Source organism: Rana temporaria (genome assembly GCF_905171775.1).
Source record: "Rana temporaria chromosome 9 unlocalized genomic scaffold, aRanTem1.1 chr9y, whole genome shotgun sequence".
NCBI lineage: Eukaryota > Metazoa > Chordata > Amphibia > Anura > Ranidae > Rana > Rana temporaria.
The window spans coordinates 144,439-172,040 of NW_024404483.1; the positions used below are offsets into that span (position 1 = coordinate 144,439).

Consider the following 27,602-nt stretch of genomic DNA (forward strand, 5'->3'; position numbering starts at 1 on the left):
AACAGATCAGGGCGGAGCTTATCATAGAATCCCCTGCGTCCAATCAGAGAACGATCACTATGACATCACAAAATCTACCTCTTTACTGCCAGGACCGCCGGGGGACCTTCTCTTCTCCAACTCCCAGCGAAGCTCGTCCAGCTTGGCGGTCGCCGAATCCAACTCCATCTGGTTCGCATTCAGCCCCCGAGCCGCCAGAGCTGCGAAGAGACACAACACATCAAAGTCAGGAGCACAGAGGGGGGGGGGGGACACAGAACCAGGGGAGGGGGCGCTAAGAGCATGGGGGAGGGGGGGACACAGAACCAGGGGGGGGGGGCAAACACAACACATCAAAGCCAAGAGCACGGGGGGGGGGGGGACACAGAACCAGGGGAGGGGGCAAACACAACACATCAAAGCCAAGAGCACGGGGGGGGGGGACACAGAACCAGGGGAGGGGGCAAACACAACACATCAAGCCAAGGGGGGGGACACAGAACCAGGGGAGGGGGCGCTAAGAGCATGGGGGAGGGGGGGACACAGAACCAGGGGGGGGGGCAAACACAACACATCAAAGCCAAGAGCACGGGGGGGGGGGGGGGGGGACACAGAACCAGGGGAGGGGGCAAACACAACACATCAAAGCCAAGAGCACGGGGGGGGTAGGGGGGGACACAGAACCAGGGGAGGGAGCAAACACAACACATCAAACCTAAGAGTGGGGGGGGGGTACACACAGTGCCAGGGGAGGGGGAAAACACAACACATCAAAGCCGCACGGGGGGGGGGGGGGGGGGTCAGGAGAACGGGGGTATGAATACTTTTTCCAGGCCCTGTATATAGAGGGTGTGAATACTTTTTCCTGTCTCTGTATATAGAGGGGTATGAATACTTTTTCCTGTCTCTGTGTATAGAGGGGTATGAATACTTTTTCCAGGCTCTGTATATAGAGGGGTATGAATACTTTTTCCTGTCTCTGTATATAGAGGGGTGTGAATACTTTTTCCAGCCTCTGTATATAGAGGGGTGTGAATACTTTTTCCTGTCTCTGTATATAGAGGGGTGTGAATACTTTTTCCTGTCTCTGTATATAGAGGGGTGTGAATACTTTTTCCAGGCACTGTATATAGAGGGTGTGAATACTTTTTCCTGTCTCTGTATATAGAGGGGTGTGAATACTTTTTCCTGTCTCTGTATATAGAGGGGTGTGAATACTTTTTCCAGGCACTGTATATAGAGGGTGTGAATACTTTTTCCTGTCTATATATAGAGGGGTGTGAATACTTTTTCCAGGCTCTGTATATAGAGGGGTGTGAATACTTTTTCCTGTCTCTGTATATAGAGGGGTGTGAATACTTTTTCCTGTCTCTGTATATAGAGGGGTGTGAATACTTTTTCCAGGCACTGTATATAGAGGGTGTGAATACTTTTTCCTGTCTCTGTATATAGAGGGGTGTGAATACTTTTTCCTGTCTCTGTCTATAGAGGGGTATGAATACTTTTTCCAGGCTCTGTATATAGAGGGGTGTGAATACTTTTTCCTGTCTCTGTATATAGAGGGGTATGAATACTTTTTCCTGTCTCTGTATATAGAGGGGTATGAATACTTTTTCCAGGCACTGTATATAGAGGGTGTGAATACTTTTTCCTGTCTATATATAGAGGGTGTGAATACTTTTTCCTGTCTCTGTCTATAGAGGGGTGTGAATACTTTTTCCTGTGTCTGTATATAGAGAGGTGTGAATACTTTTTCCAGGCCCTGTATATAGAGGGGTATGAATACTTTTTCCAGCCTCTGTCTATAGAGGGGTATGAATACTTTTTCCAGGCTCTGTATATAGAGGGGTGTGAATACTTTTTCCTGTCTCTGTATATAGAGGGGTATGAATACTTTTTCCTGTCTCTGTATATAGAGGGGTATGAATACTTTTTCCAGGCACTGTATATAGAGGGTGTGAATACTTTTTCCTGTCTATATATAGAGGGTGTGAATACTTTTTCCTGTCTCTGTCTATAGAGGGGTATGAATACTTTTTCCTGTGTCTGTATATAGAGAGGTGTGAATACTTTTTCCAGGCCCTGTATATAGAGGGGTATGAATACTTTTTCCAGCCTCTGTATATAGCAGTAGGTGTGGAGGAGGGGTGTGATGCGGAGTCTGTACACGTTGTGCGGCATTCCTCGCCGAGTACCGGTGACACCCCTCCCCCCCTCCCAGGTCCCGGTCGATCGGGGACACGCAGACAACGATCATTGGGACTCTCCCCTCCAATGATAGGATAATTGGGGGTATCACAGACAGTCCACCTTCCTGGCCCCTCCTCCCCCGTGTGGCGCGGCAGAGTGGGATCCCGCGGCGGGGAGATCGGTTGTGCCGATCGGAGAGAAGTTTCTGTGTTGCCCAATCTGTTATTTGATGTCCCTCCCCCGCCCTGTTCTAATAATAATAATAATCCGTGTGATGAATGAACATTGTGTCCTGACCGCAGCCAATCACAGCCCAGAACACCACGGGGCGCAGCTTCCATCCAACGTGTCCCCCGGATAACTCCGCCACCCCTCCCCCATCCTGAGACTAACCGGGACAGGAGGGGGCGCGGTGTCCGGGGGTCCGCTATATCCGCACTGCGTACCCCAACAATACACACCGTGTACCCCAATAATACACACCATGTACATCCACACCGTGTACCCCAATAATACACACCATGTATATCCACACCGTGTACCCCAATAATACACACCATGTATATCCACACCGTGTACCCCAATAATACACACCATGTATATCCACACCATGTACCCCAATAATACACACCATGTATATCCACACCGTGTACCCCAATACACACCATGTATATCAACACCGTGTACCCCAATACACACCATGTACCCCAATACACACACCATGTACCCCAATAATACACACCATGTACATCCACACCGTGTACCCCAATACACACCATGTATATCCACACCGTGTACCCCAATAATACACCATGTATATCCACACCGTGTACCCCAATAATACACACCATGTATATCCACACTGTGTACCCCAATACACACCATGTATATCAACACCGTGTACCCCAATAATACACACACCATGTATATCCACACCGTGTACCCCAATAATACACACCATGTACATCCACACCGTGTACCCCAATACACACCATGTACCCCAATACACACACCATGTACCCCAATAATACACACCATGTACATCCACACCGTGTACCCCAATAATACACACCATGTACATCCACACCGTGTACCCCAATAATACACACTGTGTATATCCACACCGTGTACCCCAATAATACACACCATGTATATCCACACCGTGTACCCCAATACACACCGTGTACCCCAATAATACACACCATGTATATCCACACCGTGTACCCCAATACACACACCGTGTACCCCAATAATACACACCATGTACATCCACACCGTGTACCCCAATAATACACACCATGTATATCCACACCGTGTACCCCAATAATACACACACCATGTATTTCCACACCGTGTACCCCAATAATACACACCATGTATATCCACACTGTGTACCCCAATAATACACCATGTATATCCACACCGTGTACCCCAATACATGCCATGTATATTTACACTGTGTACCCCAATAACATACACACCATTTACATCCATACCGTGTACCCCAATAATACACACCATGTACATCCACACCGTGTACCCCAATAATACACACCATGTATATCCACACCGTGTACCCCAATAATACACACCATGTATATCCACACCGTGTACCCCAATACACACCATTTGGGGTACACGGTGTGGATGTACCCCAATAATACACACTATGTATATCCACACCGTGTACCCCAATACACATGTATATCCACACTGTGTACCCCAATAATATACCTACCGTGTACCCCAATAATATACCCACTCCCAGTACATCAATAATCTACCCACCATGTATATTCATTCCACGTACCTACATACTGTGCACCCCCATAATTTACACACCATGTACCCCTATTCACACTGTGCACCCCAATATTATACCTCCATTCTCACTGTGTACCCCCATAATATAATATATGTACAAACTGTACAAAAAAAAGGAAGAATAGTGATGCGCTGAAATCAACTTTTGCTGATAAAATGTGCAGAATTAATACCAAATATGCACTCAGGAGGATCAATAAGAAACCAATAGATTGTGAGATGATCAATAAGAAACCAATAGATTGTGAGATGATCAATAAGAAGCCAATAGATTGTGAGATGATCAATAAAGAAACCAATAGATTGTGAGATGATCAATAAGAAGCCAATAGACTGTGAGATGATCAATAAGAAGCCAATAGATTGTGAGATGATCAATAAGAAACCAATAGATTGTGAGATGATCAATAAGAAGCCAATAGATTGTGAGATGATCAATAAAGAAACCAATAGATTGTGAGATGATCAATAAAGAAACCAATAGATTGTGAGATGATCAATAAGAAGCCAATAGATTGTGAGATGATCAATAAAGAAACCAATAGATTGTGAGATGATCAATAAGAAGCCAATAGATTGTGAGATGATCAATAAAGAAACCAATAGATTGTGAGATGATCAATAAGTGCAAAAAAACAACCTCAAGTGTAGAAAATGTCCGGTTCTGAGAAGAAGAACTTCTAATACAAAAGGTTTCCCAACCACAACGTCTCACCAAAAAAATCCGAAGGGCAATAGACAAGTCCACTCCTCATTGGAGGGCAATAGACAAGTCCACTCCTCATTGGAGGGCAATAGACAAGTCCACTCCTCATTGGAGGGCAATAGACAAGTCCACTCCTCATTGGAGGGCAATAGACAAGTCCACTCCTCATTGGAGGGCAATAGACAAGTCCACTCCTCATTGGAGGGCAATAGACAAGTCCACTCCTCATTGGAGGGCAATAGACAAGTCCACTCCTCATTGGAGGGCAATAGACAAGTCCACTCCTCATTGGAGGGCAATAGACAAGTCCACTCCTCATTGGAGGGCAATAGACAAGTCCACTCCTCATTGGAGGGCAATAGACAAGTCCACTCCTCATTGGAGGGCAATAGACAAGTCTACTCCTCATTGGAGGGCAATAGACAAGTCCACTCCTCATTGGAGGGCAATAGACAAGTCTACTCCTCATTGGAGGGCAATAGACAAGTCCACTCCTCATTGGAGGGCAATAGACAAGTCCACTCCTCATTGGAGGGCAATAGACAAGTCCACTCCTCATTGGAGGGCAATAGACAAGTCCACTCCTCATTGGAGGGCAATAGACAAGTCCACTCCTCATTGGAGAGCAATAGACAAGTCCACTCCTCATTGGAGGGCAATAGACAAGTCCACTCCTCATTGGAGGGCAATAGACAAGTCCACTCCTCATTGGAGGGCAATAGACAAGTCCACTCCTCATTGGAGGGCAATAGACAAGTCCACTCCTCATTGGAGGGCAATAGACAAGTCTACTCCTCATTGGAGAGCAATAGACAAGTCCACTCCTCATTGGAGGGCAATAGACAAGTCCACTCCTCATTGGAGAGCAATAGACAAGTCCACTCCTCATTGGAGGGCAATAGACAAGTCTACTCCTCATTGGAGGGCAATAGACAAGTCCACTCCTCATTGGAGGGCAATAGACAAGTCTACTCCTCATTGGAGGGCAATAGACAAGTCCACTCCTCATTGGAGGGCAATAGACAAGTCCACTCTCATTGGAGGGCAATAGACAAGTCCACTCCTCATTGGAGGGCAATAGACAAGTCCACTCCTCATTGGAGGGCAATAGACAAGTCCACTCCTCATTGGAGAGCAATAGACAAGTCCACTCCTCATTGGAGGGCAATAGACAAGTCCACTCCTCATTGGAGGGCAATAGACAAGTCCACTCCTCATTGGAGGGCAATAGACAAGTCCACTCCTCATTGGAGGGCAATAGACAAGTCCACTCCTCATTGGAGGGCAATAGACAAGTCTACTCCTCATTGGAGAGCAATAGACAAGTCCACTCCTCATTGGAGGGCAATAGACAAGTCCACTCCTCATTGGAGAGCAATAGACAAGTCCACTCCTCATTGGAGGGCAATAGACAAGTCCACTCCTCATTGGAGAGCAATAGACAAGTCCACTCCTCATTGGAGGGCAATAGACAAGTCCACTCCTCATTGGAGGGCAATAGACAAGTCCACTCCTCATTGGAGGGGTCGCCACAAAACCAGAGAAATAAGCAGAAGTGAACCCAGATGGATACACGAAATGAGGACTTCAGAGCCTAATGGCCTAAATATAGATTTAGACCAAAATTGTTTTATTATTTCGGATTATTAATCATGAATATCTCTGGATTTTACATTTTTATTTCATTTTTAATTCGTTTTTATGCAGTACAATATTGTTTTACTTCACATATCCTAAACCTTGTATTTGCCAATCTCTTGGCTGAGCCCAGGATACAAAAACTGTGCCGAATCATCTCACAATCTATTGGTTTCTTATTGATCATCTCACAATCTATTGGTTTCTTATTGATCCTCCGGAGTGGATATTTGGTATCAATTCTTCAAATCATATTATCAGCAAAAGTTGATTTCAGCGCATACACCCCCCCATAACATACGTCTGGGGGGGGGGGAATACAGTATACACCCCCCCTAATAATATACACCCCCCCTATGACATACATCCCCCCCCATAACATACATCTGGGGGGGGGATACAGACAATACACAGCACATCTCTATAACAAAGCTTGGTTGCACTTACACTGGAAGTGAAGGTCCAGGAGGGTGTCGGGGGGCCTGGCGGGGTCTCCGGCCATCTTGTGGAAGGCGTCTCTCCAGCCAATCAGCTTTGTCCTGGGAAGGAAAAGGACTTCCATTAGGTCGGAGGACGGGGCTCTGCAGTGCCCGGGGAGGGCGGAGGAGAGGAGATTATATAGGGAAGGTGAGTCACGTCGGGGTGGAGAACCTCAGAGAGACAGACGGGGGACGGGGGTGAGACAGACGCCTGGAATGTCACAAACATCGGTGTGAGAACCTCGGCGGGGGAATCTGCCCCGGGGGTGGGGGGTGGGGCTTAACTCACAATAACACAGGAGGAACTTCACCACCTGAAGGAGACAATACCCGAGCAACCTTCTACAATGGAGCCCATCCCGAGCAACGTCCCACTGACATCCCGAGCAACATTCCATAGTACAGACCATCCTGAGCAACGTCCCACCCCCACCGACATCCCGAGCAACATTCCATAGTACAGATCATCCCGAACAACGTCCCACCCCCACAGACATCCCGAGCAACGTCCCACCCCCACCGACATCCCGAGCAACGTCCCACCAACATCCCAGGCAACGTCCCACCCCCACCGACATCCCAAGCAACATCCCACCCCCACCGACATACGTCCCACCCCCACCGACATCCCGAGCAACGTCCCACCGACATTCTGAGCAACATTCCATAGTACAGACCATCCCGAACAACGTCCCACCCCCCCACCGACATCCCGAGCAGCGTCTCACCCCCACCGACATCCCGAGCAGCGTCTCACCCCCACCGACATCCCGAGCAGCGTCCCACCCCCCACCGACATCCCGAGCAACGTCCCACCCCCACCGACATCCCGAACAACGTCCCATAGTACAGACCATCCTGAGCAACGTCCCACCCCCACCAACATCCCAAGCAACGTCCCAAGCAACGTCCCACTGACATCCCGAGCAACGTCCCATAGTACAGACCATCCCGAGCAACGTCCCACCCCCACCGACATCCTGGGCAACGTCCCACCCCCACCAACATCCCGAGCAACGTCCCACTGACATCCCGAGCAACATTCCATAGTACATCCCGAGCAACATTCCATAGTACAGACCATCCTGAGCAACGTCCCACCCCCACCGACATCCCGAGCAACGTCCCACCCCCACCAACATCCCGGGCAGCGTCTCGCCCCACCGACATCCCGAGCAACGTCCCATCCCACCGACATCCCGAGCAGCGTCTCGCCCCACCACTGTCCTGAGCAGCAATCAATAATACAGCCCATCCTAAGAAATGCCCCCCCCATAACCAATACCAGTAACATTCCACAATTACAACTGGTCCCGAGCAACGTCCCACCCTAATCACTGTTCTCCATCACCAAGAATTTCACAGCAACAGGAGGAATGTCCGTGTGTGCATGGGAGGAAAACAACACACACTTTATATACACACACAATATATACACACACATTATACAATATATACACACAGTATACAAACACACACTTTATATACACAATATATACACGCACACACATTATAGACACACAGTATACAACACACACACACACACACACACTATATACACACAGTATACAACACACACTTTATATACACACACAATATACACACACACACACACACATTATAGACACACAGTATACAACACACACACACTATACAATATATACACACAGTATACAACACACACAATATATACACACAGTATACAACACACACAATATATACACACACAGAGTACAACACACACTTTATATACACAATATATTTATATATATATATATATATATATATATATATATATATATATATATATATATATATCACACACACATACATACATACATACATACATACACACACAATACAACACATACTTCATATACCCGTATTTATCGGCGTATACTGCGCCCTTTTTTTTCCTTAAAATCAGGGGGAAATCGTGGGTGCGCGATATACGCCGATCCCCGCTGTCTGAGCCGCTAGCCTAGAGGCGAGCCGAGTGTACTGCGCACTCGGCTAGGCTCGGCTCCGCCCGCAGCCACGCGAGAGGAGCCAAGAGAAGCCGAACCCACAGGAAATCCGGCTCGCGCCAAATCCAATAAGGAACACCGGACATGCTGGACGGAGACGGACACCTCCAAAGCCGCAGACGGACCCCGCGCAAGGAAGCCGCAGACGGACAAGGCCGTAGGGGAAAAATTTAAGTTTTCTTTTTTTTCCTTTTTCACCTTTCTAAGCTTGGGGTGCGCGGTATACCCCGATAAATACGGTACTATACATAGAGCTGCACAACTAATTGTTAAAAAATCGTGATCTCGATTCCCCCCATGATCTCCAATTCAGAGTTTGCCGATTCTTTCATAGAACAAAAATAATATATATATATATATATATATATATATATATATATATTAATATTAAAAAAAAATAAAAAAAAAACAGTAAAGTTGGGCCAATTTTTTTGTTTTAATGTGAAAGATTATATTATGCCGCGAGAATCGTGATCTCTCTTCTAAGCAAAAACATTGTGATTCTCATTTTAGCTCTAACTATACAGAGGGGAAAATCAGTATTTGACCCCCTTAGTAGCCGGGGGAGGTTCCTTAGTAGCCAGGGGATGTTCCTTAGTAGTCGGGGGAGGTTCCTTAGTAGTCGGGGGAGGTTCCTTAGTAGTTGGGGGAGGTTCCTTAGTAGTTGGGGGAGGTTCCTTAGTAGCTGGGGGAGGTTCCTTAGTAGCTGGGGGAGGTTCCTTAGTAGTTGGGGGAGATTCCTTAGTAGTTGGGGGAGGTCCCTTAGTAGTTGGGGGAGGTTCCTTAGTAGTTGGGGGAGGTTTCTTAGTAGTTGGGGGAGGTTCCTTAGTAGTTGGGGAGGTCCCTTAGTAGTTGGGGAAGGGTCCTTAGTAGTTGGGGGGAGATTCCTTAGTAGTCTGGGAGGTTCCTTAGTAGTTGGGGGAGGTTCCTTGTTGGGAAGCACAGAGGTCAGGCGTTTCTTGTAGTTGGGGGAGGTTCCTTAGTAGTTGGGGGAGGTTCCTTAGTAGTTGGGGGAGGTCCCTTAGTCCTTAGTAGTTGGGGGAGGTCCCTTGTTGGGAAGCACAGAGGTCAGACGTTTCTTGTAGGTGGTGATCAGGTCTCCACACATCTCAGGAGGGATTTTCTCTTCTTTGTGTTTCAATCATTTTTATTCCATTTTTATCACAGAAAATAGACTTTGGCGCTGACTCTGAACAATACAAAAGCTTCCGAAGAACATCCAGTACAAGAATAATAACAATAAATAAAATCGGACTTTATAATGAGATAATTGCTGGGAGGAAACATGTTCACGCCCTCCGCGTGGCGATGTGCCGCGGTCCCCGGGACAACGTGCTTCTTATGAGTTGGAGGCAAGAAATCCTCATCTATAGTAAGAAGAACGTTTCATGAACGGCAGCCTTGATTATTAATTTCCCCAAGAGAGGTGCAGACTGGAAATCCGAAATGTCTCAAAAAGGTTCTACGTCACGGGATCAGCTCAATTAAACGGGTCGCAGAGTACGCCCCCCCCCACATCAAGGTATGTGTGTCCCCCCCCACTAGGGATAAGGTCCTGCCCCAGGGGGAGTGATTGGGGACCCAGGTCCTGCCCCAGCGGAGTGTTTGGGGACCCGGGTCTTGCCCCGGCGGAGTGTTTGGGGTACCGGGTCCTGCCCCGGCGGAGTGTTTGGGGACCCGGGTCCTGCCCCAGGGGGAGTGTTTGGGGACCCGGGTCCTGCCCCAGGGGGAGTGTTTGGGGACCCGGGTCCTGCCCCAGCGGAGTGTTTGGGGACCCGGGTCCTGCCCCAGGGGAGTGTTTGGGGACCCGGGTCCTGCCCCAGGGGAGTGTTTGGGGACCCGGGTCCCCAAACACTCCCCTGGGGCAGGACCCGGGTCCCCAAACACTCCCCTGGGGTAGGACCCAGGTCCCCAAACACTCCCCCTGGGGTAGGACCCAGGTCCCCAAACACTCCCCCTGGGGCAGGACCCGGGTCCCCAAACACTTTTTATGACAATAACCTGCATATTAACCTTTAAAATAAGCACTTTTGATTTTTCAGGTTGATGTTCGGGGTCCCATAGACTTTAACGGTGTTCGAACAAATTTTTTTCCTGTTCGCATGTTCTGGTGCAAGCCGAACCGGTGGGGTGTTTCATCCCTACCGCCTCACAAGTAGCGGGAGACACTCCACCCCCCCCAAAAGCATGAAATGCAGTCCAGGCCCCACAATACCAAAATCCAAAAAAAGGAGAGTGTGACGGACCCCTGTACTCAAAACGAGTCTGTCAAGCGTATCGCTCCTCTGTCAAGCGTATCGCTCCTCTGTCAAGCGTATCGATCCTCTGTCAAGCGTATCGATCCTCTGTCAAGCGTATCGCTCCTCTGTCAAGCGTATCGCTCCTCTGTCAAGCGTATCGCTCCTCTGTCAAGCGTATCGCTCCTCTGTCAAGCGTATCGCTCCTCTGTCAAGCGTATCGCTCCTCTGTCAAGCGTATCGCTCCTCTGTCAAGCGTATCGCTCCTCTGTCAAGCGTATCGCTCCTCTGTCAAGCGTATCGATCCTCTGTCCAGTACCACACAATCCAAGACCCCTTAGCTTTCCCATTCACTAGTGTAGGGTAAAACATCAGACCGTTTATTAGAACCAGAATACAAAAGTCTTCTATACAGTAGAAGAGGAGGTTCCCCCCTCCTGCTCATATTACTCTAACAATACACCTGTGACCAGAAACATCAATTAACATGAGCTAATTAACTAATCCCTTACAGCAGCCGATGTGACTCCCTAACTACAATACACATTATCATACATATCAACACAGAACTCCTTCATACAATTGCAGGGTTAATTATCACAACCAACAATGAGTGAAAGACTCTTAGAAGTTATCCTAGACTCATTTACATTATATCAGACAGACAGGTGGCTGGAGGTGATGACATCAGCATCTCCCTACAGTACGTGTTCCAACAGTATGAATCAGTCACTCTTTCTAAGTCAGTGGGGGCACTACCGCCCCCACTAAAACCAACAACGGGGCACTACTGCCCCCACTGACACCAACAACGGGGCACTACCGCCCCCACTGACACCAACAACGGGGCACTAACGCCCTCACTGACACCAACAACGGGGGACTACCGCCCCCACTAAAACCAACAACGGGGCACTACCGCCCCCACTAAAACCAACAACGGGGCACTACTGCCCCCACTGAAACCAACAACGGGGCACTACTGCCCCCACTGACACCAACAACGGGGCACTGCTGCCCCCACTGACACCAACAACGGGGCACTACCGCCCCCACTGAAACCAACGATGAAGCACTATTCCTCCCACTGGAACCAATGATAGAGCACTAATTTTCCCACTAATATCAAAGATGAATTGCTTACTCCTTCTGAAGCCGGGACATTTTCTACTCTCACTGGTCACAGTCCGGCCCCCCTAAAGTCTGAAGGACTGTAAACTGTCTGTTTAGAATGTTTGGAGACCCCCGACTTCCACTATGCTTCTCCTCTGTGGCTGATCTTATCACCAGCAAGGCAACCTATAAAACCCGTTCTCCTTTGTGGGGTCCCCCGGTGAAGCCCAGACTTGGGATCTTATCACCAGCAGTGAAACTCGTCCTTCCTTGTGGGGTCCCCCGGTGAAGCCCAGACTTGGGATCTTATCACCAGCAGTGAAACTCGTCCTTCCTTGTGGGGTCCCCCGCTGAAGCCCAGACTTGGGATCTTATCACCAGCAGTGAAACTCGTCCTTCCTTGTGGGGTCCCCCGGTGAAGCCCAGACTTGGGATCTTATCACCAGCAGTGAAACTCGTTCTCCTTGTGGGGTCCCCCGGCGAAGCCCAGACTTGGGATCTTATCACCAGCAGTGAAACTCGTTCCCCTTGTGGGGTCCCCCGGTGAGGCCCAGACTTGGGATCTTATAACCAGCAGTGAAACTCGTTCCCCTTGTGGGGTCCCCCGGTGAGGCCCAGACTTGGGATCTTATAACCAGCAGTGAAACTCATCCTTCCTTGTGGGGTCCCCCGGTGAAGCCCAGACTTGGGATCTTATCACCAGCAGTGAAACTCGTCCATCCTTGTGGGGTCCAACGGTGAGGCCCAGACTTGGGATCTTATAACCAGCAGTGAAACTCATCCTTCCTTGTGGGGTCCCCCGGTGAAGCCCAGACTTGGGATCTTATCACCAGCAGTGAAACTCGTCCATCCTTGTGGGGTCCCCCGGTGAGGCCCAGACTTGGGATCTTATAACCAGCAGTGAAACTCATCCTTCCTTGTGGGGTCCCCCGGTGAAGCCCAGACTTGGGATCTTATCACCAGCAGTGAAACTCGTCCTCCTTTGTGGGGTCCCCCGGTGAAGCCCAGACTTGGGATCTTATCACCAGCAGTGAAACTCGTCCTTCCTTGTGGGGTCCCCCGGTGAAGCCCAGACTTGGGATCTTATCACCAGCAGTGAAACTCGTCCTTCCTTGTGGGGTCCCCCGGTGTAGCCCAGACTTGGGATCTTATCACCAGCAGTGAAACTCGTTCTCCTTGTGGGGTCCCCCGGTGAAGCCCAGACTTGGGATCTTATCACCAGCAGTGAAACTCGTCCTTCCTTGTGGGGTCCCCCGGTGAAGCCCAGACTTGGGATCTTATCACCAGCAGTGAAACTCGTTCTCCTTGTGGGGTCCCCCGGTGAAGCCCAGACTTGGGATCTTATCACCAGCAGCGAAACTCGTTCTCCTTGTGGGGTCCCCCGGTGAAGCCCAGACTTGGGATCTTATAACCAGCAGTGAAACTCGTCCTTCCTTGTGGGGTCCCCCGGCGAAGCCCAGACTTGGGATCTTATCACCAGCAGTGAAACTCGTTCCCCTTGTGGGGTCCCCCGGTGAGGCCCAGACTTGAGATCTTATCACCAGCAGTGAAACTCGTCCTTCCTTGTAGGGTCCCCTGGTGAAGCCCAGACTTGGGATCTTATCACCAGCAGTGAAACTCGTCCTTCCTTGTGGGGTCCCCCGGTGAGGCCCAGACTTGAGATCTTATCACCAGCAGTGAAACTCATCTTTCCTTGTGGGGTCCCCCGGTGAAGCCCAGACTTGGGATCTTATCACCAGCAGTGAAACTCGTCCTTAGTTGTGGGGTCCCCCGGTGAAGCCCAGACTTGGGATCTTATCACCAGCAGTGAAACTCGTCCTTCCTTGTGGGGTCCCCCGGCGAAGCCCAGACTTGGACCTCCACATGGCAGTGAAGTCCTCCTCACCCGCTGGGGCCACCCCATGACAATGTAGAATGTCTCTTGGACTTTCCCGTCACCCTAAATACTTCTCGCTTCTCCCATCTGTAGGACGGCTCCTGACATGTCACAGAAGTTCCTGCCAATAACCGCTGACGGAAGAGGAAGGCAGCGCTCCAGAATTAGGTAATGAAGGTAAATATTCAGGTCAGGGTGACGTCAGGGTCCGTCCCCGAGAGAACTGCTATTCCTGGCACAACGTTCACCGGTTAGTCACTGATACTAGACAGATAGGAATCCCATCTTCTCTCCATGGGGCATTCATCACTTCCTGGTTTTACAATCAAAATGGCCACCGGGGTCCAAGAGAGGAGTCTGCAGAGTTCAGAGCCAATCAGGGGTCATCAGTGGTTGGGAACATGACTTCCCAATGACTGGACAAGAAGCCAATTCACTACAATAACTATTCCCACCTCTAATACCCGGATGAATGGGGGGCACCTCGGCATATGGAGGTCACCACTGATGGATTTGCATCCTATACCCGGACAGACCACTAGGTGACCAATGACCAGGAAGTCTAAAGTTGCCCAGAAACATGGGAGAGCAGTCAGGGGATCCAATCACTGGATGGACACACGCTTACCCCGAGATAGAGGAGTCACCCCCCGGACTGGCCTTAACCCCGGAGAGCAATACCCAGCAACTCCTGAAACCCCTCAAATGGTTCCTGACCCACCAGATCCCCACACAAAGCAATGATCTCCTCTACAGGGAGCTCTGTACTGACCCACCAGATCACCACACAAAGTGAGGATCTCCTCTCTATAGGGAGCTCTGTACTGACCCACCAGATCCCCACACAAAGCGATGATCTTCTCTCTACATGGAGCTCCGAGACCTCTGTCCTGTACCAGAGTTGACCAATCTGTCTATTAGAGATACAGAATTTGGGATGAAGGTCTGGTCGCCAACCACTTCAGGATCCTCCCTACGATGGGGGGAAACCTATCCAGGATCCTCCCTACGATGGGGGGGAAACCTATCCAGGATCCTCCCTACGATAGAGGGAAACCTATCCTCCCGCGAGATGGGGGGGGACGGGGACCACTCCAGGATCCTCCCTACGATGGGGGGGGGGGGGGACCACTCCAGGATCCTCCCTACGATGGGGGGGGGGGGAAACCTATCCAGGATCCTCCCTACGATGGGGGGGGGGAACCTATCCAGGATCCTCCCTACGATGGGGGGGGGGGAAACCTATCCAGGATCCTCCCTACGATGGGGGGGGGGGAAACCTATCCAGGATCCTCCCTACGATGGGGGGGGGGGAACCTATCCAGGATCCTCCCTACGATGGGGGGAGGAAACCTATCCAGGATCCTCCCTACGATGGGGGGAAACCTATCCAGGATAATCCCTACGATGGGGGGGAAACCTATCCAGGATCCTCCCTACGATGGGGGGGAAACCTATCCAGGATCCTCCCTACGATGGGGGGGAAACCTATCCAGGATCCTCCCTACGATGGGGGGGAAACCTATCCAGGATCCTCCCTACGATGGGGGGGAAACCTATCCAGGATCCTCCCTATGATGGGGGGGAAACCTATCCAGGATCCTCCCTACGATGGGGGGGAAACCTATCCAGGATCCTCCCTACGATGGGGGGGAAACCTATCCAGGATCCTCCCTACGATGGGGGGGAAACCCATCCAGGATCCTCCCTACGATGGGGGGGAAACCCATCCAGGATCCTCCCTACGATGGGGGGGAAACCCATCCAGGATCCTCCCTACGATGGGGGGGAAACCTATCCAGGATCCTCCCTACGATGGGGGGGGGGGAAACCTATCCAGGATCCTCCCTACGATGGGGGGAAAACCTATCCAGGATCCTCCCTACGATGGGGGGGGGGACACACACATATCCAGGATCCTCCCTACGATGGGGGGAAACCTATCCAGGATCCTCCCTACGATGGGGGGAAACCTATCCAGGATCCTCCCTACGATGGGGGAAACCTATCCAGGATCCTCCCTACGATGGGGGAACCAATCCAGGATCCTCCCTACAATGGGGGAACCAATCCAGGATCCTCCTTACGATGGGGGAACCAATCCAGGATCCTCCCTACGATGGGGGAACCAATCCAGGCATAGTAATGGTGTAGTAGAGGTGTAGTAGCAGTGTCTACTGTCCAGCTTCCAGGCACATATGTGGTATACATAGAGTCTCTATGTGAAAATATACAATGCCTGGAATTCATCATTAGCTCTCCGGAGTTCCTCTTCTCCAGTAATGCGCTGGCCGGGTCATTATCAGCAAAGAGCTAAAAATATAGAAGAACTGGGAAGAGATAGAGCGTCCCGCACGCCGCGTTCTTCTCTCCTTATACAGACGTCCCAACATGTCCCACCCATTACCCCCCACCCCACATACCGACCCCCCCAGAGCATTGTGTACTGGCAGCAACCATAACACACAATATTCCTATCTACACTGCTGAGCTACATACATACAGGTCCAGAGACTGCGGAGCTACATACATACAGGTCCAGAGACTGCGGAGCTACATACATACATACAGGTCCAGAGACTGCGGAGCTACATACATACAGGTCCAGAGACTGCTGAGCTACATACATACAGGTCCAGAGACTGCGGAGCTACATACATACATGTCCAGAGACTGAGCTACATACATACAGGTCCAGAGACTGAGCTACATACATACAGGTCCAGAGACTGAGCTACATACATACAGATCCAGAGACGGCGGAGCTACATACATACAGGTCCAGAGACTGAGGAGCTACATACATACAGGTCCAGAGACTGCTGAGCTACATACATACAGGTCCAGAGACTGAGCTACATACATACAGGTCCAGAGACTGCGGAGCTACATACATACAGGTCCAGAGACTGCGGAGCTACATACATACATACAGGTCCAGAGACTGCGGAGCTACATACATACAGGTCCAGAGACTGCTGAGCTACATACATACAGGTCCAGAGACTGCGGAGCTACATACATACAGGTCCAGAGACTGCGGAGCTACATACATACATGTCCAGAGACTGAGCTACATACATACAGGTCCAGAGACTGAGCTACATACATACAGGTCCAGAGACTGAGCTACATACATACAGATCCAGAGACGGCGGAGCTACATACATACAGGTCCAGAGACTGAGGAGCTACATACATACAGGTCCAGAGACTGCTGAGCTACATACATACAGGTCCAGAGACTGAGCTACATACATACAGGTCCAGAGACTGCGGAGCTACATACATACAGGTCCAGAGACTGCGGAGCTACATACATACAGGTCCAGAGACTGAGGAGCTACATACATACAGGTCCAGAGACTGCGGAGCTACATACATACAGGTCCAGAGACTGCGGAGCTACATACATACAGGTCCAGAGACTGCGGAGCTACATACATACAGGTCCAGAGACTGAGGAGCTACATACATACAGGTCCAGAGACTGCGGAGCTACATACATACAGGTCCAGAGACTGCGGAGCTACATACATACAGGTCCAGAGACTGCTGAGCTACATACATACAGGTCCAGAGACTGCTGAGCTACATACATACAGGTGCAGAGACTGCTGAGCTACATACATACAGGTCCAGAGACTGAGCTACATACATACAGGTCCAGAGACTGCTGAGCTACATACATACAGGTCCAGAGACTGCTGAGCTACATACATACAGGTCCAGAGACTGCTGAGCTACATACATACAGGTCCAGAGACTGCGGAGCTACACACATACAGGTCCAGAGACTGAGCTACATACATACAGGTCCAGAGACTGCGGAGCTACACACATACAGGTCCAGAGACTGAGCTACATACATACAGGTCCAGAGACTGCGGAGCTACATACATACAGGTCCAGAGACTGAGCTACATACATACAGGTCCAGAGACTGCGGAGCTACATACATACAGGTCCAGAGACTGCTACATACATACAGGTCCAGAGACTGAGCTACATACATACAGGTCCAGAGACTGCGGAGCTACATACATACAGGTCCAGAGACTGCTGAGCTACATACATACAGGTCCAGAGACTTGAGGAGCTACATACATACAGGTCCAGAGACTGCTGAGCTACATACATACAGGTCCAGAGACTGCTGAGCTACATACATACAGGTCCAGAGACTGCTGAGCTACATACATACAGGTCCAGAGACCGCTACATACATACAGGTCCAGAGACTGCTGAGCTACATACATACAGGTCCAGAGACTGCGGAGCTACATACATACAGGTCCAGAGACTGCTACATACATACAGGTCCAGAGACTGCTGAGCTACATACATACAGGTCCAGAGACTGAGCTACATACATACAGGTCCAGAGACTGCGGAGCTACATACATACAGGTCCAGAGACTGCGGAGCTACATACATACAGGTCCAGAGACTGCTACATGCATACAGGTCCAGAGACTGAGCTACATGCATACAGGTCCAGAGACTGAGCTACATACATACAGGTCCAGAGACTGAGCTACATACATACAGGTCCAGAGACTGCGGAGCTACATACATACAGGTCCAGAGACTGCGGAGCTACATACATACAGGTCCAGAGACTGCTACATGCATACAGGTCCAGAGACTGAGCTACATACATACAGGTCCAGAGACTGAGCTACATACATACAGGTCCAGAGACTGCTGAGCTACATACATACAGGTCCATAGACTGCTGAGCTACATACATACAGGTCCAGAGACTGCGGAGCTACATACATACAGGTCCAGAGACTGCTGAGCTACATACATACAGGTCCAGAGACTGAGCTACATACATACAGATCCAGAGACGGCGGAGCTACATACATACAGGTCCAGAGACTGAGCTACATACATACAGGTCCAGAGACTGAGCTACATACATACAGGTCCAGAGACTGAGCTACATACATACAGGTCCAGAGACTGCTGAGCTACATACATACAGGTCCAGAGACTGAGTTACATACATACAGGTCCAGAGACTGCGGAGCTACATACATACAGGTCCAGAGACTGCGGAGCTACATACATACAGGTCCAGAGACTGAGCTACATACATACAGGTCCAGAGACTGAGCTACATACATACAGGTCCAGAGACTGCGGAGCTACATACATACAGGTCCAGAGACTGAGCTACATACATACAGGTCCAGAGACTGAGCTACATACATACAGGTCCAGAGACTGCGGAGCTACATACATACAGGTCCAGAGACTGCTACATACATACAGGTCCAGAGACTGAGCTACATACATACAGGTCCAGAGACTGCGGAGCTACATACATACAGGTCCAGAGACTGCTGAGCTACATACATACAGGTCCAGAGACTGCTGAGCTACATACATACAGGTCCAGAGACTGCTGAGCTACATACATACAGGTCCAGAGACCGCTACATACATACAGGTCCAGAGACTGCTGAGCTACATACATACAGGTCCAGAGACTGCGGAGCTACATACATACAGGTCCAGAGACTGCTACATACATACAGGTCCAGAGACTGCTGAGCTACATACATACAGGTCCAGAGACTGAGCTACATACATACAGGTCCAGAGACTGCGGAGCTACATACATACAGGTCCAGAGACTGCGGAGCTACATACATACAGGTCCAGAGACTGCTACATGCATACAGGTCCAGAGACTGAGCTACATGCATACAGGTCCAGAGACTGAGCTACATACATACAGGTCCAGAGACTGAGCTACATACATACAGGTCCAGAGACTGCGGAGCTACATACATACAGGTCCAGAGACTGCGGAGCTACATACATACAGGTCCAGAGACTGCGGAGCTACATACATACAGGTCCAGAGACTGCGGAGCTACATACATACAGGTCCAGAGACTGAGCTACATACATACAGGTCCAGAGACTGCTGAGCTACATACATACAGGTCCAGAGACTGAGTTACATACATACAGGTCCAGAGACTGCGGAGCTACATACATACAGGTCCAGAGACTGCGGAGCTACATACATACAGGTCCAGAGACTGCGGAGCTACATACATACAGGTCCAGAGACTGAGCTACATACATACAGGTCCAGAGACTGAGCTACATACATACAGGTCCAGAGACTGCGGAGCTACATACATACAGGTCCAGAGACTGAGCTACATACATACAGGTCCAGAGACTGCGGAGCTACATACATACAGGTCCAGAGACTGAGCTACATACATACAGGTCCAGAGACTGCGGAGCTACATACATACAGGTCCAGAGACTGAGCTACATACATACAGGTCCAGAGACTGCGGAGCTACATACATACAGGTCCAGAGACTGCGGAGCTACATACATACAGGTCCAGAGACTGCGGAGCTACATACATACAGGTCCAGAGACTGCTGAGCTACATACATACAGGTCCAGAGACTGAGCTACATACATACAGATCCAGAGACGGCGGAGCTACATACATACAGGTCCAGAGACTGAGCTACATACATACAGGTCCAGAGACTGAGCTACATACATACAGGTCCAGAGACTGAGCTACATACATACAGGTCCAGAGACTGCGGAGCTACATACATACAGGTCCAGAGACTGAGCTACATACATACAGGTCCAGAGACTGCGGAGCTACATACATACAGGTCCAGAGACTGCGGAGCTACATACATACAGGTCCAGAGACTGCGGAGCTACATACATACAGGTCCAGAGACTGCGGAGCTACATACATACAGGTCCAGAGACTGCGGAGCTACATACATACAGGTCCAGAGACTGCGGAGCTACATACATACAGATCCAGAGACTGCGGAGCTACATACATACAGGTCCAGAGACTGAGCTACATACATACAGGTCCAGAGACTGCTACATACATACAGGTCCAGAGACTGCTACATACATACAGGTTCAGAGACTGAGCTACATACATACAGGTCCAGAGACTGAGCTACATACATACAGGTTCAGAGACTACAGAGCTACATACATACAGGTCCAGAGACTACAGAGCTACATACATACAGGTCCAGAGACTACAGAGCTACATACATACAGGTCCAGAGACTGAGCTACATACATACAGGTCCAGAGACTGAGCTACATACATACAGGTCCAGAGACTGAGCTACATACATACAGGTCCAGAGACTGCGGAGCTACATACATACAGGTCCAGAGACTGAGTTACATACATACAGGTCCAGAGACTGCGGAGCTACATACATACAGGTCCAGAGACTGAGCTACATACATACAGGTCCAGAGACTGCGGAGCTACATACATACAGGTCCAGAGACTGAGCTACATACATACAGGTCCAGAGACTGCGGAGCTACATACATACAGGTCCAGAGACTGCGGAGCTACATACATACAGGTCCAGAGACTGCGGAGCTACATACATACAGGTCCAGAGACTGCGGAGCTACATACATACAGGTCCAGAGACTGAGCTACATACATACAGGTCCAGAGACTGCTACATACATACAGGTCCAGAGACTGCTACATACATACAGGTCCAGAGACTGAGCTACATACATACAGGTCCAGAGACTGAGCTACATACATACAGGTCCAGAGACTACAGAGCTACATACATACAGGTCCAGAGACTGCTGAGCTACATACATACAGGTCCAGAGACTGAGCTACATACATACAGGTCCAGAGACTGAGCTACATACATACAGGTCCAGAGACTGAGCTACATACATACAGGTCCAGAGACTACAGAGCTACATACATACAGGTCCAGAGACTGCTGAGCTACATACATACAGGTCCAGAGACTGAGCTACATACATACAGGTCCAGAGACTGAGCTACATACATACAGGTCCAGAGACTGAGCTACATACATACAGGTCCAGAGACTACAGAGCTACATATATACAGGTCCAGAGACTACAGAGCTACATACATACAGGTCCAGAGACTGAGCTACATACATACAGGTCCAGAGACTGCTACATACATACAGGTCCAGAGACTGAGCTACATACATACAGGTCCAGAGACTGCTGAGCTACATACATACAGGTCCAGAGACTGAGCTACATACATACAGGTCCAGAGACTGCTACATACATACAGGTCCAGAGACTGCGGAGCTACATACATACATACATACAGGTGAAGACAGACACACACAGATAGGTAGAGAGGTGACGGCGTGGCTCACGTACCACAAGCGGCTGCGCAGTTTCTGGCTCCCGGGAAGGGACACCAGGCTACCGAAGCGGCTGAGTTTGGGTCGGTGCTGCGTCTGCACCATCCTCCTCCTCTGCTGGGTGATGTGTAATGTGACAGTACAGGTGTGTGACAGCATTATACCTGTACAGAGGGGCGGAGCTGCTGGAGATGTCTGACACACAGATAATCACCTATCACAGGATGGCCCACATCCCTCACTGGAGGAAGATATGAACACTGGTCTATCCAAGGGGGACTTCTCCAGGACCACGCTACCCAAGGGGGGACTCCTCCAGGACCGCGCTACCCAAGGGGGGACTCCTCCAGGACCACGCTACCCGAGGGGGGGGGGACTCCTCCAGGACCACGCTACCCGAGGGGGGGGGGGACTTCTCCAGGACCACGCTACCCGAGGGGGGGGGGGGGACTTCTCCAGGACCACGCTACCCGAGGGGGGGGGGGGACTTCTCCAGGACCACGCTACCCGAGGGGGGGGGGGGGGGGGGGGACTTCTCCAGGACCATGCTACCCGAGGGGGGGGGGGGGACTCCTCCAGAACCACGCTACCCGAGGGGGGGGGGGACTCCTCCAGAACCACGCTACCCAAGGGGGGGGGGGGGCCTCCTCCAGAACCACGCTACCCAAGGGGGGGGGGGGGACTCCTCCAGAACCACGCTACCCAAGGGGGGGGGGACTCCTCCAGAACCACGCTACCCAAGGGGGGGGGGACTCCTCCAGAACCACGCTACCCAAGGGGGGGGACTCCTCCAGAACCACGCTACCCAAGGGGGGGGGACTCCTCCAGAACCACGCTACCCAAGGGGGGGGGACTCCTCCAGAACCACGCTACCCAAGGGGGGGGGACTCCTCCAGAACCACGCTACCCAAGGGGGGGGGACTCCTCCAGAACCACGCTACCCAAGGGGGGGGACTCCTCCAGAACCACACTACCCAAGGGGGGGGACTCCTCCAGAACCACACTACCCAAGGGGGGGGGGGGACTCCTCCAGAACCACACTACCCAAGGGGGGGACTCCTCCAGAACCACACTACCCAAGGGGGGGGGACTCCTCCAGAACCACGCTACCCAAGGGGGGGCCTCCTCCAGGACCGCGGTACCCGAGGGGGGGGCCTCCTCCAGGACCACGGTACCCGAGGGGGGGGGCCTCCTCCAGGACCGCGCTACCCAAGGGGGGGCCTCCTCCAAGAACGCCGTACCCCAAGACCACATTAAAGTGCTATTAAAGAGGGAATTCTTCCAGGACAATCTTACAGCAGGGAGTTTTTCTTGGAGCGCAAAAGCCTGTTCCAGAACCACGTTATCCTAGAGGTCTCTTCAAGGAGAACATGTCCTTCCTACCCACATTATGGATTGGTCTTATAAGGGGCCCCTGTAGGACAAATGTCATTCCTATCATAGGGTGGTCCTGGAAGAGGCCCAACAATAGCCTGGTTCTAGAAGGGTCCCCTACAATTCCACCATCCTGGGAAAGGCGCCTACAATAGCGGTTCTAGAAGGGTCCGCTACGCTACAATACCACCATCCTGGAAAAGGCCCCAACAATAGCCTGGTTCTAGAAGGTTACCCTACAATTCCACCATCCTGGAAAAGGCGCCTACAATAACGGTTCTAGAAGGGTCCGCTACGCTACAATACCACCATCCTGGAAAAGGCCCCAACAATAGCCTGGTTCTAGAAGGTTACCCTACAATTCCACCATCCTGGAAAAGGCGCCTACAATAACGGTTCTAGAAGGGTCCGCTACGCTACAATACCACCATCCTGGAAAAGGCCCCAACATTAGCCTGGTTCTAGAAGGGTCCCCTACAATACCACCATCCTGGAAAAGGCCCCTACAATAGCAGTTCTAGAAGGGTCCGCTACGCTACAATACCACCATCCTGGAACCATGCTATTGTTTGGACCTCTTCTAGGATGGTGGCATTGTAGGGTCACCTTCTAAAACTAGGCTATTGTCTGGTCCTCTTTCAGGATGGTGGTATTGAAGGGGTCCCTTCTAGAACCGCTATTGTTTGGGGTCTGTTCCAGGAAGGCGGTATTGTAGGGGACCCTTCTAGGACCAGGCTATTGTTGGGGCCTATTTCAGGAAGGCAGTATTGTAGGGGACCCTTCTAGGACCAGGCTATTGTTAGGGCCTCTTCCAGGATGGTGGTATTGTAGGGGACCCATCTAGAACTGCTATTGTTGGGGCCTGTTCCAGGAAGGCGGTATTGTAGGGGACCCTTCTAGAACCAGGCTATTGTTGGGGCCTCTTCCAGGATGGTGGTATTGTAGGGGACCCTTCTAGAACCAGGCTATTGTTGGGGTCTGTTCCAGGATGGTGGTATTGTAGGGTAACCTTCTAGAACCAGGCTATTGTAGGGGCGTTTTTCCTGGAAGATCCGACTAGAACCAGGCAATTGTGTCCTCTTTCAGGACCACCCTATGATAGGAAGAACATTTGTCTTACAGGGACCCCTTTTAAGACCAATCTATAATGTGGGTGTCCTCCAGGACCCCTAGGAGAGCGGAGGTCATCAAAAGGCAGCCAACAGCCCTCTCCCTGGTCTTCATACTTGAGATCCCCGACCCCCCCAACGAGGGACAGAACCTTCTGAACTCATCTCTATGAAGTTATCCGAGGGGCTCAACCAGGAGTGCCGAGGTCTAAAATTTGAAGGCGGAGAGCTGAAATAATCCGGCATTCCTGATTGGACATTAGGGGTTTCATCCTTCCTGGAGACCAATTGTAGTGGAGGACATTGGGGAATGAAGATGACGACGTCAGGTGACCTACATAGAGGAAGATGAGGAAGTTGGGGGAATGTTGGGGATGAAGATGAGGACATCATCAGGTGACCTACATAGATGAGGAAGCCGGGAGCCCCGGGAGAGCCTGGTGAGAGATTGCATAACGTGTGGCTCGGTGACTTCAGTGACATAACTCGGGTGGGGCCCCCAATTATCTCTCAGATACAGAAACTATTACACAACAGAGGAGAACAACATTGGTGACAGGGGCGGGGACTGAGCTGGAGTGACAGCAGAGGTGATCGTTCCCGGCCGGGTCTTCTAGTGTATTACCCCCCCCCCCTGGCATCTGCTCCACTCCAAGCCTTCTGTAGATCACAGCATGCCACCCACAATGCACTGCTACACGTCACTCCGGTACCCACCGGCCCACCGACACCCTCCCTCCCCTCCCTTGTCCCCCAGGGCATTACCATGGCACAAGGACACGGTCTGCTGAACGCGAAAACCGCAACATGTCCCCTGAATCCTGCTTGCCCACCGCTGAAACACGTCCCTGTATCCCCGCACGCCCATCGCTGCAACACGTCCCCAAATCCCGCACGCCCACTGCTGAAACTCTTCCCGGCATGCCCACCGCTGAAAGACGTCCCTGCATCCTGTACGCCCACCGCCGTAACATGTCCCTGAAGCCTGCACCCCCACCGCTAAAACATGTCCCTGCTTTTCCACGCTCCCACCGCTGCAACACATCCCCGAATTCAGCATGCCCACCACTGAAACACACGCCCCAGCACCCCCACCCCTGCAACACGTCCCCACATGCCTCCATGCCCACCGCTGCAACAAGACCCTGGATCCAGCACGCCCACCGCTGAAATACGTCCCTGCATCCAGCGTGCCCACGGCTGTAACACTTCCCCGCGTGCCCACCACTTCAACACGTCCCCACATGCCTCCATGCCCACCGCTGCAACACGTCCCCACATGCCTCCATGCCCACGGCTGTAACATGTCCCCGCATCCAGCACACCCACTGCTGAAATACGTCCCTGAATCCAGCATGCCCACGGTTGCAACATGTCCCCACATGCCTCCATGCCCACCGCTGCAACACGTCCCCACATGCCTCCATGCCCACAGCTGCAACATGTCCCCGCATCCAGCACACCCACTGCTGAAATACGTCCCTGCATCCAGCATGCCCACGGGTGCAACATGTCCCCACATGCCTCCATGCCCACCGCTGCAACAAGTCCCTGGATCCAGCAAGCCCACCGCTGAAATACGTCCCTGCATTCAGCATGCCCACCACTTCAACACGTCCCCACATGCCTCCATGCCCACTGCTGCAACAGGTCCCCGCATCCCGCACACCCACCGCTGCAACAGGTCCCTGAATGCCCGCACACCCACCGCTGCAATGCATTCCTGTACACCAACCGGTCCAATACATCCCTGTATCTTGCACACCCAACAGCGCTACATCCCCCCCCCCCTCTGCACATCACGATAAGATACGTCCCTGCATCCCAATCAATGCAAGACACTCCTGCATCCTACACCCCCCACAGGAACAACATGTCCCTGCACAGCCACCAGTGCAACACACCCCGGCATCCCGCAGCAATGACACCTCCCCCTCAGACCCCGGGCTTCCTACCTATACAATACAAAGCAGAATGGGGGGGGGGCAATCAGAGGTCTTCTACAACACCCCCAACACTGTGCGATAATGACTGAACCCCCCTCCCCCCAATGTCACCCCGAGAGCAGATCTATTACCTGAGAACTGACTCCAGTACTTGTACCGACACATCGCCCACAAAGACGCCAAATCCAGAGAAACCGGAAAAACCCGTCCAGCCAAAATCCCAGGAGAATCCATCAAAACACATGGAGTGATCCCCTTCCCGCCCAGCCAATGGATCGTCCCCGTATTGTGGGGGGTGCCCCAGGGGGGGGGGGGGGGCATACTGTGAGACCCTCATCATATACCTGGGAGGGAGGGTATCAGATCAGGAGGTTCAACAACCAGGAGCCTCTTCTTCCAGCTGCAGATCCTCCAACCACCCGCAGGGTCTACAGCTCCCAAAATGAAAAAAATCACAGTGCCCCCTCACCCACCCAAACTGCCAGTCTATAGTGGTCCCCATCACCACCCACCTTCCTACAGTGCCCCCTCACCCACCCAAACTGTCAGTCTATAGTGGTCTCCATCACCACCCAACTTCCCACAGTGCCCCCTCACCCACCCAAACTGTCAGTCTATAGTGGTCTCCACCACCACCCAACTTCCCACAGTGCCACCTAGATTGCTGCAGAGCCTCCAGTCCTCCATAGTGCCACAACCTCCAATAGTGTCCTCCAGCTCCCAGTGTTCCTTGCAAAGCCCCCAAACTTCTGCAGAAGCCCCACCCCCACACTTGCCCCCAGCCCCAGCTACCTCAAAAGCCCCCAAGTCGGCTGCAGATTCTCCCTCACCCCCCACACCAACCTCAACCCAAAGACACCCCTCCCCCCTACAAATTCTTTCAGCATTTCAAGCCTT

At 51.3% G+C, this 27,602-nt stretch overlaps 1 protein-coding gene across 3 annotated transcripts in view; it reads right to left on the reverse strand.

Annotated features, from left to right (window-relative positions):
• PPP1R13L (protein phosphatase 1 regulatory subunit 13 like) overlaps positions 1 to 26,964 on the reverse strand; it is a 38,419-nt gene extending 11,455 nt beyond the window's left edge. For 2 of the 3 annotated variants that reach the window (XM_040334468.1, XM_040334466.1), the window contains exons 1-3: positions 22,293 to 22,411; positions 6,785 to 6,876; positions 79 to 200 (exon numbers count right to left, since the gene is read on the reverse strand). In XM_040334468.1, coding sequence (XP_040190402.1) covers positions 79 to 200; positions 6,785 to 6,876; positions 22,293 to 22,381 — 303 coding nt within the window. In that variant the 5' untranslated portion in view covers positions 22,382 to 22,411. Of the gene's footprint in view, positions 1 to 78; positions 201 to 6,784; positions 6,877 to 22,292; positions 22,412 to 26,836 lie in introns of those variants that run through there. The other variant, XM_040334467.1, reaches the window with a different exon arrangement.
• Positions 26,965 to 27,602: the final 638 nt, after the last annotated feature.